Source organism: Homalodisca vitripennis, chromosome 1 (genome assembly GCF_021130785.1).
Source record: "Homalodisca vitripennis isolate AUS2020 chromosome 1, UT_GWSS_2.1, whole genome shotgun sequence".
NCBI classification, from domain to species: Eukaryota; Metazoa; Arthropoda; class Insecta; order Hemiptera; family Cicadellidae; genus Homalodisca; species Homalodisca vitripennis.
Genome location: NC_060207.1, coordinates 101,653,943 through 101,668,627, shown reverse-complemented (window position 1 = coordinate 101,668,627; position 14,685 = coordinate 101,653,943). Strand labels below are relative to the sequence as shown.

The 14,685-nt window shown below is 30.5% G+C and overlaps 1 protein-coding gene across 1 annotated transcript; it reads left to right on the top strand.

Moving 5' to 3' along the window:
• Window positions 1–1,043: 1,043 nt before the first annotated feature.
• LOC124367912 (longitudinals lacking protein-like) lies at window positions 1,044–13,137 on the top strand. The gene is made up of 3 exons (XM_046825116.1): window positions 1,044–1,202; window positions 4,533–4,725; window positions 12,285–13,137. Exons 2-3 carry the CDS (start codon window positions 4,540–4,542, stop codon window positions 12,477–12,479), a joined length of 381 nt encoding a protein of 126 aa, XP_046681072.1. The 5' UTR covers window positions 1,044–1,202; window positions 4,533–4,539; the 3' UTR covers window positions 12,480–13,137.
• The last annotated feature ends 1,548 nt before the right edge of the window (window positions 13,138–14,685 follow it).

The following is a 14,685-nucleotide window of genomic DNA, read 5'->3' as shown; positions in this document are numbered from 1 at the left end:
AGGAAAGTGCCGACATTGATTATCTTATTAGTATCTCACATTGTATGTGCTGGTGTGACATGTGATCTTGATCTTGACTTCTCGTGCTTGTGACGTGTTTGCGTCTTGTGTCCTTTGCAGTTACAACGTCTAGACTTTACTCCAAGCAGCTTTCGAGTATGTTTGCCCCTTTTCTTTATCTTATTTTCTTGTTTTTCCATTATTAGTATTTAAATAATTCAGTTTTACTGAGATGTACTGCTGAAAGACCATTCTCAACGGGTCAAGAACATATTAAGAAACAAAATGGGCCCTTACTTTTTGTCCACTACATGAACATATCAGTTATCTTGATCCCCCGAATTTTTCCTGGCTACTTTCTTGGGTTTAGGTAAATTAATGTTTGATTTTTTTACGTTTTGGTTCCTCCTATCTCAGAATTGATCAGAGATATCACTCTGACTTATGTTTGTGAATAATTAACTTACTAGTTTTTATAACTCGTGGTTATAAGTTAAATCATATAAATTTTAAGATTTGTGTAAAGAATGAAAGATTTAACAGATTTTAGAACATAAGGAGATAAATTAAATCATATTGGATAAACTGAAAATGAAACAATTTATTACTTAACATGTCAAGCTATAGGGAAAGTGTTTCCATTCATTGTAGTATATAATGCATGTGTTTTCTAGGGAAATATTTAATATTTTTCTTTAGAAATCTACCGTATTAGTTCAGTTACTGTAAAACTTTAAATTATTGGTAGTTAATGCACGCGTCTAGCCATATTGTCTCTCAATAAAACACATAAGAAATTATTTGGCTGACCTAAATCTTAACATTTCCAATTTTGTTCTCGAACGAAAACTTTTGAAGACACCTGATATTTACCATGCATATGGTAGATAATGCACATAAAAAAGCTTGAACTGTCCAAGATATGTACCATCAGTAGCATCGTTATATGGACAGTCACAGATAGCACTAAAATATGGTGATAACAGTATGACCAAAATAGAAACTATGATTGTAACAGCCGTGGCTGAGATCAACGCTTTGGTGCTTCGTGCTGTTGGATGTTTTTGAGAAGAGTATATACAGCTGTGTGGTAAATAGGGGCTTCTTTACGTCTTTTTGTTAATATAATTGAAATAATTATATTAGATTTTGGACATTTTAATTCTTAGCTGGTGTTGATAAGGAGTCGTTGAATTAAATCGGTAAGTTTTTATTAGTATTATGTGGTTTATGAATCCCATCGTAACCGTTACGAAGCGGTATACTAATTATTTTGTTGCCCTACTGATCGGTTAATTTCATGATTTTAATATTTCTTAATTTGTCAATTGAACATGACAACATCATTGATTGCGAAGTCATGTTTGATGGTAACAGATGTATTATTGCTTTGCAATGTAATATTTTAGTGCAAAAAATTAAGTTATGTAGGAAATAGCCTATATGGTTTTTATAGGTTGAATAGATAAAACGTCAGTTAGAGCTAGGCCTGATCTATAATATCAATATACAATAATGTGTATAAAAGAGAGCTCTATACAACGTTTACTGATGTTTCTTTAATGAAGATCAAATTTAGTATTTTAGTATTATAATATAAATTCACTTATATTATTAGGCACATTTTAAATATGCCTAGGCCCTTGGTATTTCATACCTTGAGTACTTATTTGGCTAACCTTTGTCTGAGTTACAATTAATTTACCACCTACCTTTTGAATTGGGTATATTTGCTAATCCAGTCATGTATCCATATATATATTTATTTATTCCAACCCTGACCTCTGTAAACAAATTTAATTTTACAGGTTTTTCTAATATTTGTCCTTTTATTGGCCATAATAGGCTAATATTTAAAATTTTTAGGCCGCTTTTGAGGCTTTGGTAAATGTTTGTTTACAAATTCCACTTTCCAAGATTTGTGGATTATTTTAGTGTAAAGGTGACTACTTATTCTATTCTAATAGACAGAATTTTAACCAGAAAATTGTTTAAAAATATAAGAACAGTGAAAATAATATTCTGTTCATGAAGGTAACAAAACCTTACTACTTCTACATACTATTTTGAGGAATAAGCATGTCTGACAGCTTGTGACAAATAACGTATGTTCTTTGCCTTATTAGTTGTAGTAATTACTCAGATACAACACAAGTGATTTTACTTTGTTTGAATTAATTTTAAACAATGTTGGGGTAGACTTTAAAAAGCGGCCTACAGTCGTTATTCAGTTGTTTTTATCAAATGGTTCAATGTTTTTATCTGAAGGAATAAATTGGTATAACAATTTATTAAACTTAGCATATAAGTTGAACTTATTAGTATAGTAATTTTAATGTAAACAATAAACAGCAAGAATGTAACTAATATCTAAAGTCTTTGAAAATGGTGATGAATATGAGGAATATATGTGAGATATTTCTCACAAGTGACGAGATATGTTTAAGTGGCTTCAACATGTGGGCTTGGCTCCTGTTAACCCATGGGGAGAATTCTTTCCTCCATTTCACAAAAGCGGTTACTCGTTGATATCAAGCTGTGCAAGTTATAAATATTGTAAGGTTTCTTTGATATCTAATTCTAGGCCATAGTTGGTTTTGTTGTTTTGTAATGTTTGTGTTAAATTTATGTTTTTAAAATTGTAATGTACGAGATTCGATTCTTCTTGTTACAGTAATTTATTATAACTCTTATTGTGTACGATTATTGTGTATCGAAGTTGAATAATATATCGAATTGTTCGATAAAAACAACCGAATAACAAGTTTAGGCCACTTATTAAAGTCTCCCCCAATGTTGTTAGAATATATCGAAAACAGCTAGCAGTAATTAATTATAAGTAAATTTAATTAGAATGAACAACTAATTACAACTGAGTAACTCAGTTATTTTTATGTACTGTAACTGTTATTACTATATTTTTGTATGCTAAAGTTTAGGTATTTCTAATCGATAATTTGGTTCGCTGACTCGGCAGCCGCCCTCAACATATCTAAAATACTAAAAGTTATTGGTTTCATATGAAAAGGATTAATTTAAAATATAGGCTACAATCTTTTAATATCATAAATAATAAAGGAATCATAACCATCAAATAAGCAGTTATGATAGGTTCTGGTTATATAGGTATGGAATAGGAATATTCTCATGTAAATAATAAAGAAATCATAACAACAAAACAAACATAGCCTCTATTGAACCCAAGAAAAACATAGCTTATTGTTTCATTAAGTGTTATTTTGTTTATTTTTCCAAGTTTATATATTAGGCCTACTGAAATTTATAAATTTTTATAAAAATTCAAGATTTGTGATTAATGACCAGATCTCTAAAACATATAGTCTTTGTGTCATACCCTCTTGGTTCCTTGTAGTAAATTGAAAGTCAACCTGCTATAAGACATGCAAACTCTGTAAATTGACAACAAATTAAGTATTTGAAAACTTATTTTTAACAAAGTTAAAACAATAACATATAGCCATGCATTTTACTCCTTAGAGGGACATATTATAACAAATACAGATTTTTTTTAATAGAAATGATGTAATGAGGTAGATGATTCATGTATCTCCAATTTGTAATTTTATACTAGACTACACTTTTATTGTTATTATATATTAAATATTATTATTATATTATATATTATTATGATAAAACAGTCCTCATATACAATTTATACAAAAATGTGAAATAAATGTTTGTTTTAATGTCATAAGAAAACCTCATTTCCACAAATATGCTAAATGTCAATTTAATAAATTAATCTAGCTAAGAACTGTAATTGATAATATAATATTGACTGATAAAATGTCACAATTTATTAAGGCAAACATTGTAACAATAGTAGATAAAAATTGGAGTACATGACCTAATGAATTGTTTTCTCATTAGGATATAAATATTTCCTATTGAGGTTTTTCCTCTTTGTAAAATTATATGATATAAAACGGTTTGGAAATACAAATTAAACCAAGTACTTATAGAATAACCATTTGAAGATTAATTAAAATTAAAATTTTGAAGGAAAAAACCCGTGAATATAACTTGAGATCAAAGAAGAATAACCAGACTACAAGAAAAAATCTGTTTGGTACATAATGGTAAATGTGTCTATAAACAAAATGTTAATATTTTCTAACACTAGTTTTAGAAGTTTACATGTTTTTTTCTGTGAAAATGGTAGCTATGCTGTCTTCCAATTTTTTAAGTGAGTAAACTATAGATAGACAGCCATTTTGGCTACTTAAAAAGTAAAGAAGGTTATTAGTGTTAAATTTAGATGATTGTTTTCTTGTTTATGTACAATGTTATTATTTTATTCTAATTAGTAGGCCTATGGTAATAAAAAGTGTTTTGATAACAGTACATTCATGTCCATCCATAAAAGGAGTCAGTTGATAACATTTTTAATGATTTATTATGGTAGTTTCCTTTAAAAATGAGTACTGGGACAGTGTTTAGGTATGGTTATACCACTATAAATTTAGTAATTCTCAAATGTAGCTAAGCTAATACAAGTTTAATTGTTTCAGAATTAAAATGTCAGAACAACAGCAGTTTTTCTTGAAATGGAACGATTTCCAGTCAAACATGGTCTCTTCATTCAAACACCTTAGGGATGAGAAGAGCTTTACTGACGTGACACTGGCTTGTGAGGGTCAGACGTGTAAGGCCCACAAGATGGTCCTGTCTGCCTGCAGTCCGTATTTCAAGTCATTACTGGAGGTACTTTGTGATATCATTTAACTGTCAAATCAAATATCTCTTCTTTATTCATGAAATGTTATACATTAAAGCTAATCAGTTGCTAGAACTAATAACAATAACTATATATGTCATCAGCCAAAGCAATTGACAAACATCAGTCTCGTACCGTTCCATAACAGAAAAGTAACGGAAACCCAAGATGGGCTTCTGGAGAACACCTCACTGTAATGCCAGCAGCTTTGAACAAAATATTCTTATATATTTACAGGAAAATGAGTTTTAACATGCTCTATCTCTACATATTGTTGTCTTTTTTTTAATAAGAATTAAATTAACACTTTGAGTGCTGGCCCTAAATGACATGTAACTCTGTAGAATGCTGGGCGTTTTTGGTGGTTTTCAAAAATTTATTAAAAAAAAAGTATTTAAGGTATGAAAAAAATACTTACATGCCTTAATTCAGCTTACTTTCGTCTTTCTTTTAACGTGAGATTGTTAGTGGTTTTTTAAAAAACTACACATAAAAAATGTTTTTTTAAAACATATATTTTTGGAAAAAAAATTATTTTTTGAGACAGTTTTTTTATCTAACTTACTAAACTAAGCATGTATACAATTATTTACAATGACCCATTTACAAATATAAACTGTCCTTTGAATAATACAAATCATGTTTTTATGTTTTGTAGTTTTTTGACAAAAAAACTATGCCGTCATATTGATGCGTCGGCATCACTTTCGCTGTCAGTGCTGTTTTCAGCATCTGTAACATAATAATATACTATGTAAAATATGAATATATTTTCATTTTATTCATAAGAATAGAATATTAGTTGAATAAAGTTAATTTATTATAATACAAATTATAGTTTGATTCACGAAAACAATAACATAACCAAACTTTTAGACTGATGTTTATATGATAAATAGACTTACTTATTCTTACCTGAAGTATGTGTCTAATCTTCTTACATTAAATCAGGATCAATGTCAGAATCGCCAAAAATACTATCTACACCAATAAAACTATCTTCATCTAATACATCACTGATCGCAACGTCGTTCAAGCTGCGAGAAGCCATGATTGCGACATCGACTGCCGGTTGCAACGAACGTCACGTCAGCGGCACGTAAACAACGCGGCCGAAGTTGCTTTGTCATTAAGCTCATACAATACATCTGACGCTTTCTAGCTGTGAATTGTGTTACTAAAAACCCAAATAACATTGTAGAGTAGGCAAAACCCGTTTAAATACGGACAATTTAATATAATGCCAATTGAAATGACAACCACGTAAAACTACGGGATTAGCATTCTTCGGAAGTTTCGCCGTTCCGTAAAATTACGGGATTAGCACTCTAAGTGTTAAGTATGTTTCTTTCTCATGCATTCCAAATATTTTGATTCCAAATATGTTATGTTTCTAATAACTTGTCATATGAAACAGTATCAAAAGCTCTGATCAGGAAATTAATAATTAAGTGGACTTTATAGTCATAATATCATCTTCAAAAAAGTCCTTTTTCATTTCATTTTAACAATGAGGATGTATCGAATATAAACTAGATTGTATTTTTGTTTTAATTATAACTGCATTTGACTAAATTTACATATATATATATATATATATATATATATATATATATATATATATATATATATATATATACTATTTTTCTATATAGGCTATGAGAATTTTTCTATATTTCTCGTACCCATGAAATTATTGTTTTTCCATCAGATTGGGAGCATTTTTTATTCTATCCTCATAAAAACTGTAGGTGGTCTCTTAGTTATTAGAGTAAAATGCGTCCACTGCTTTCTCGCCCCAAAAGTGCTGGCCTCTAGCGCTTCCTTGAAGGGTCTGAAAAAAATTATGTCACGAGTTGACAAGTATGGGCTATAGGGTTCCAGTGTTTCCTATCCTAACACAACTAATTTTACCTAGTGGGTTAGCCCAGCGACTAAAGAATGCAATAAATTGGCAATAGCAAGCTCAGCTGAGTGGTGGTGATGACATGCATTTTGCTGTTTGTATTAGTATTCATAATCATGATATGTCTGCATTAGTTTCATAGTTTGCATTTGCAGCACTTTTCCTCTCTATAACTAATGGTTCAGACAAGTACCTCATGTTATACAAAATTAGTCAGCACCAAATTCAAAGATATTTGATGGATATTAACGTAGATCATGAAACGTTACAATAACAAATCTGCATGTAAGGAATTGAAAGTAACTTTCAAAAAATTCTTTTGCACATACAGGGTCCCCACCGTGAAAACCGTGAATTTTGTTCTCTGTAAAAAAATCTTAAATAAGCCTTGAATGTAATGTACAAACCGTGAAAATCTCTAAAACTTGTGATTAAATGGATCATCATGCATCACGCCATGACTCTTTCGTAAGGCCCGGTTCATATGTAGGTGCTAGATACTTAAATCAGCCACTCTGTGTGAAAAACACCATCCTTTCCTACTTTTATTCGTAATTTTTATTAAAACTATTTTATAAACATGTTAACAATAATAAACTTTGTGTAGTTATTGTTTTTGTATTGTAAAAACCGTGAAAGAGCCGTGAATTTAACCCTTTGCATGCCAGCCCATTTTCCAAAAGTACTACCCAGAAACGCCAAGGGCATTTTCAGCAGTTTTGCAAGCTTTCACTAAATGTATCATAACTTTTTTTATTTTTTAACAGATATTGATGATTTTTTTACCATTATTTTGCTTATAAAATGCCCTTGTTCTGTTGGTAAATTGCAGTTGCATAAATGTAATTTAAACTTATAAAAAAGTTAAAAATTAAGAAAAAAAAAATTAAAATTTCAAAAAAAACATTTTTTTTAGCACAAATAAGTGGTTTTAAAAAAAAATATATGCTGATTTCCTGTTATATCCTAGTAAACTATATCTAACCCTTAACCTAATTACAAAATTTCAAAAGCCTACCTTATATAGAAGTCCAGTTATGATTTTTTTCACTAAATGTGACACGGGCACAGTTTTTGTAATTTGCGTGGACGTTGTATGTAATGTTACACTATATTCACAAATAAATATTTGAGACTATACAAATCGGTACTTTGGGATTATACCAACCACACCAGTATGAAGAACACAAAAATATAAATTTATAGAAGCAAACATGATAGAACGAAAAAACAACTGTTTAATTACAAAAATTACAAACTTACAAAGATTATCAATTGTTGATGAGGTCAGATTCGCTTAAACTTTTTTCAATGAACTTAGAACGTTATAAAACGATGTATTTGAGTAACAGAACTAACATTCCATCAATCAACAAGCATTTCCAGGTATTGTGATCGGTATTGTGGTCGCTGTTATCTTATCTTTCTCGAGAATCCCGATTACGGCAGGCCGCGCGGCATCACATGATTATTTAAGTTTTTTGCACGGTACATAATTGCCTTTCCATTACAATTCAATTTATATTTCTGATCAGCCCCTCTAAAATAATATTTACTGATAGATACTATCTCGAGGGATGTTTTTCTTTCGTTGACATCAGCGCGAGCTTCGGAAGCACCTTCGGCCGGAGGTACTCGCATTTTGGGTGGCGGAGTTTGATCAAGAATAATAACAAGTTTTGTGTGTTTTTTTTTCAATAAAGAGTTTAGTTTTTGTTTGGTAATGTTTGTTTTTGTTGAATTTTTGTGTTTGGAGAAATGTAGGGGTAAAATACGAAAGTACAACAAAGCGAACGGGCGGCGAGACTCTGCAATCACGTTATCTACTAGACCGCTCGACTTTGACCTCTGTCTGAGGATGGGGAGGGGTTTGCGATAAGACAATTCCTGTTTTATACTGACGAAATATTGTTCTACGCTAATCTAGTAATCAGTAGAAGCTAAATGTCAACTGTCTGAGGATGGGGAGGGGTTTGCGATAAGACAATTCCTGTTTTATATCGACGAAATATTGTTCTACGCTAATCTATTAATCAGTTGAAGCTAAATGTCAAATAACGATTCATGTCTGGGTGTGGTCTGTATAATCTCAAAGTACCAATGAATCTAATAAAAGGGGCATAGTAAAAATGCCCTAACAACAAAAGTAATGAGAGAATTACAAACGTAAACAACGCATAGCAACACGAACGTAACCTCAATCTCGACAAAACAATTCAACAGCTGCGAAGCTCAAATACGACCAAACAAACAGTCCATTATTGAATTAACTACTTTGTGGTTGCAAAGCAACTAATCGACTATCGATTAGTCAAAATTTCGCGGCAATAAGATGAACTATAAGAAAATTACAGGCGAAAAACGTGACGTACCTATATTACGGCCGTTGGCGATTTTCAGTTGAGTAGCCGACGGCCGTAATACCGGTACGTTGGCATCCAAAGGGTTAATCATTAACATTGAGTGGAAACTCTGACACAGAACTGTAGCCTATGTAAGTTCATCGGGAAACATGTAAGAGCTCAATAAAATTTTTTATATAATATAACTAAATATGCACTCATGAAGACGATACAAATGTATCTTTGTCTAGTGGGTATGTTTGCAAAGACAGGCTGAGACTAAGAATATGTATTTAGTTTAGTGATGAGCTGTCAACTAGGGTAGATAGTATTACATTCAATGTAATTGAGAATATTTCTGAAATTGTTTCCCGATTTATACATTATATAAGCTTAATTGTGAAGAACATCTAGTGTCAATAACTAATGATATTGTAAAGTTAAATATTTCTTTTATTTCGTGTAAAAATAGGGCTGGCTTTGTGAAAAACTTTCATGGATTTATTTTTGTTAGCAAAGACATTGAAACTTGATTAAGTAGATATATCCAATACACAATTTGACATTAAAAGTATTTCTGTAATTCATATAAAAAATTCCTATGAAATTCTCTTAGTTAAAAATTGTTTTTAGCGAATTTAAAGAATTACTTACAATAACTATATACTTAGTTGAAGAATTTCTAAAATACTTAAAATTTTCAATCAATCAATTTTTATTAAAAAAATTAACATAGACCAAGATAGGTTATTTGGGATAATTGCATGATCCGTTTATGAATATTTTTTCTTAGATTAATTATAATGATAGTACTATCCTATATTTGTACGTCATTCTATAATGTCAAAATTATGAATAAAGTATATTTCAAGTATTAAAGCAATATATGTACATATATATTTTGGAAAAAATAAGTTTTTTGTGATAAAGACCATAAAAATCACTATTTAATACATATTTAACCAAATTGTACGTAATCAAAATATTCACAAACAAAAAATTACAAATCACTTAAAAAAAATACTTTTTTAAGCCTTACAGATGAAAATATTCGTGCTGTGCGAGAGCTTTATTGAACGTGATCCCCGCTTAATTGTGGAAGAAATTTCATCACAAGTGCGTATCAGCTATGGAAGTGCTCAATCTATAATCTCAGATGAGCTCGGTTTCAGAAAAATTAATGCTCAATGGGTTCCGAGGTTGTTGATTGAAAACCAAAAACAGGTTAGGTCGGATATCACTGGAAGGCTTCTGGATCAATTTCAACAAGAAGGAAAGGTTTTTTTTTAAACACATCGTTACATGCAATGAGGCTTGGGTACACCACTACACCCGAGTAAAAAATGGCAAAAATAAGGAGTGACGTAGAATTGATGAAAGTTGCTCTTTGAAAGCCAAAACGTGTCTCTCTGCTGGAAAAGTCCTTGCAACAATTGTTTTTGGACTATAGGGGAATTTGATTTGTCATAATGTAATAGGGATGATGAGTGCAATGACAATTACCCACTCTTGTTCTGCTCTCAGTATTTATCTGGATGGTAATGCCCTACCATGCTCATTCAAAACTGACAATTACTTTACTTTGATTTCACGTTAGTTTGTGGTGTTCTCCATCCTATTTCACCACTAATAGAAGTAACTGTTGTTGTAACTATAAAAAAATATTAACACGGTTGAGCCATTCCCTTAATTTTGAATTATTTTCACTTTCTCTACTATTAACCTTTTGAGTGCTGTAGTGAAATAGTAGATGCACCAAAAAAAACAGGTAAACTATCCTGAATTGTCCACTTCAGAAATTGCTGGGACTTCTTCACATCTTCTTCCAAAAGCTAGTTTGTTTGTCTTCTCTGAGTTAATTATAAGGTAATTTGGGTGGCAATATTGATAGGCCGTGTTTAATGCTGTGTAATTTAACATCAAGATTATCTGTCTTTTTCCCACTCAAGAGTACAGTGGTGTCATCAGCATACATCGAAGTTGTTGCAGAAAGTTTCAAAGTATTTAGGTAAATAGTTTGTAAACAGTATAAATAATACTGGTCTTAATATTGACCCCTGATATACTCCTTGTTTTAAGGGTAGAGATCTTGACCTGGTAACTTATGTAGCCCCATTTTTTGTTTATTTTATCTCTTCAATTTGCCTCCGGTTTTCTTGATAGTTTTTGAACCACATTTTAGTTGTGTCTTTGATTCTCAACTTTTCTAACTTGTACAGTGTGAGATCATGTCTCAGGAAATCAAAAGCTTTGCTCAAGTCTAGGAAAAGCGTTGTCAAGTACAAAGTCACTAAAGTTGATCAGGGCTGTAGTAGTAGATTTCCCTTTAAAGAATCCGTGTTGCTTGTCAGTTATTAAGTTACCTTGTCAGTTACTACCTGTAAAGTGGTCTAGAAGTATTTTTTAGTACTACTTTCTCTAAAAGTTTACAGAAGGTTGGCTGATTGAAATCGGTCTTTAATTCACTTCTGTTTTATTATCGTTTTTGTATATTGGGATCACTTTTGTCAGTTTTAATGCTGAGGGAAATAGACCTTGACTGAGAGATGTTGACTGAAATTATATTTGTGAGAGGTGTTTTAAAAGAATCACTGCAATGCTTTAACAATTTTGTGGAGATGTTTTTCTTGTAGGGAGCATTCAGTAACCTAAAAGTATTACAATTGAACAGTTCCTTACAAACCTTATTATTATACAACAAATTGACTTAAAATGAGGAATTGCATCCTTGTTCACAGATTAAACGTCCCCATTGATGATGGTCCTGAGTTAACAAATGCTGAACAACTTCTTCCACGCGTCCATCCCGTTTCAGTTGCTGTAGTAAACTCTCAATTGCCTTTCTCAATTTCGTTCATGGTGTAGCACTTGCATTTAGAATTTTTTTTAAATAACTGAATAGAAGTAAAATAAAGTTAACAAACATCAAGAATAGAAGAACTAATACTTATTTATACTGTTACAATTATTTTACAATTTTGGGTAATATTTTCTATAAAAATGAAATGCCCTGCATTGTCGTTACTTCATAAAATTAATTAGTTTCTTGTTTATTGTACCTAGTAAACTTATTTAATTATATTCTGATATTTATATGTTTGTTACTGGTAACTGACTATATTTACTGACTCATCATGGAGTTAATACTACTTCTTTCATCAATAGTTTTGAAAAGAGATTACATTCAAATAAGAAAAGATTTAGCTGATAGAAATGGTAAAATATAATTACATAAAAAAAAAACATGTACATTAAACTAAGCATTTTAACAAATAATAAAAAAAACCTATTGTTGCAGGAGAACCCGTCAAAACATCCCATTATAATACTGAAGGACGTGCCATTTAGCCACCTGCAGGCTATTCTGGAGTTCATGTATGCGGGGGAAGTAAACGTGTCACAGGAACAACTCCCAGCATTCCTCAAGACTGCTGATAGACTCAAGGTGAAGGGGCTGGCCGAAGCGCCACAAAACATCAAGCGGGAAGGCTAGAACTGTTTGCCGTCCCCACTCTCTGCAGCATTCTTTTCAATGTGACTGATTTCTTACCGTTCTGACGGAAACAACATGACCTTAGATAATCGTTGTTAATATTACTGTACAGTTTACTATTAAGGTGGGAAGGTGTTGTTGTTTCCGGTAGCCCTGGATTGATTTAATTTACTTAAGCTTTCATCATCGTTAACTTGCACTTGACTAGCCGCGTTGCGGTGACGATTTTTATTAGAAGTGGACCATATTCAAGTTGTAGCTGACTACACCTCTGATTTTACAGTATTTACTGAAAGGTAAAAGACAATTGTTGTATTATTGTACATTAGTGTTCGATCTTTAATTGTAAATTTGTTTGGTTATTTAATGATTTTAAAGAAATTTAAATGGAAGAACAGAGGTATTGAGTGTTATTTAAGGTAACAGCACAATAAAGAAGCTGCCAAGATATTTTTTTATTTTAAATTACAATCCATCAGTCATATTTGGCTGTAGTTTTGCATCAACATTCCCATACTTGAGTTTTTAAGTCAGCGTGTAAATGCTGTTATAGCATATAAAAATTTATACAGAATAGTTTGTTCTAGGATCGTAACATAAATTATAATTAACTGTGATGAGCTTTTATGTGCAATCATAAATAACATTTTATTTCTTACTTTGTATTTCCTTGATATACCATGTTGAAACATTTTGTTAGTAAATGTCCACGTGATCTCAAAAGTGTAAGAGTTGCAGTTTTTTATTGAAATAAAATTGAATGCAATGATGTTTAAACCCTGACAAACTTGATGAATGCGTTGTCATATTAAAACAAAATGTTTTCTATAAACTGTTTTCTAAAATAATATTTGTTTCCACCTGTTTGTGTGTTATTTTTTACTTGAAGTGTAATAACTTCAAATGGATAAGTAGTGAGTAAAAGCTTTTTATGTACACCATAAATATAAGGAAAGAAATAAACAGCATATAATTACTTATTTCAAAGTGGTAAACAATCTTAAAAAAAATCTCTCTAACACATCAAAGTTTTCTAACAATATGTTTTGTGTGTGTGTTTTATATGTACAAAATTATCTGTAACAGAAGTTTATAATTTTATGAAACATATTTTTTTCAAAATTCAAATGTTGTGCATGAAAAATGTCAGATTGTTATTTCAAACGGTTACTGAATTTTCAAATGAATAGACAGATTTAAACAAACAGATGGAAAACAATTAATTGTTCAACAAATATTTATTTAAAATATTTACTTAATTTTAATTAAAAATTCATAATCACTATCTTTGTAAAATTCAGTCACATTCTGTATATAGAATCAATGTAACAAGATCTTATGAAACTGTTGTATTGAACTTCGTTCTTTTCAATAAAATAGTTTCTGTGTGAAAGACAGCCAAAATTGAATATTCATTTAAAACTATGAACTATATGATTAATTATTGCATAAATAAGAACTAAGTTTTATTGGTTATTACTAAAATTACTTGAATAAGGTAGGTTGTCTTCTTCACACTATTTAAGTAAGTGTTGACTGCTAACTTAACCTGAGCTCTGAATTTCAAATTTCTTCTTGTAAATTTATTTTTACTGACATTATACCAAAGAATAATTAATTAATCTAATCTATGCCTAAAATACTCTGATTTCAAAATATTTAAATTGGCTCATATGTATTTTATGTTTAAATATTTCTTAAATTTTTGTGTATATGGAGACATTTTATTTTCAACACTTTTTTATAATGCAACAAAATAGTTTCAATTTAGTTATAATGTAGAAATTTAAGATAATTGAAAAATTCACATGTCATGGATGTAAAGAGCTAAAACACTCTTATTACTTAATTTATTTTACAGGCCATATTTAAAATATTATTTTTCAGAAAGTGAGAAATCTTTTGTTAATACTTAGACATAGTATTTTGTAATCTAGGATCTGGGATATGTTTTATACATACATTTAACCAGTGTTTATAATAAAAAATAAAATAGTTGATTTTCACTATAAAAACTTTTTAATTTACAGTGGGACTTAATTTTATAAATTTAAATTTATGAAGATTTTCTGTTGTTTTATTTTGTCTTATGTTAGAGTGAAAATTTAATAATAAAATATTGTATAGAAAACCACAAAAGCGTCTCTTCCTGTTCACTCCCTGATTAATATTTTAGCAGCATAATTTTGTAGCAGGCTCCTGCACT

Excerpts from the sequence above, each read along its gene's own strand:
- LOC124367912 (XM_046825116.1), top strand. The coding sequence starts at position 4,540 with ATGTCAGAACAACAGCAGTTTTTCTTGAAATGGAACGATTTCCAGTCA. Across the intron at positions 4,726-12,284 it reads ATTTCAAGTCATTACTGGAG|GAGAACCCGTCAAAACATCC; the intron begins GTACTTTGTGAT and ends CTATTGTTGCAG.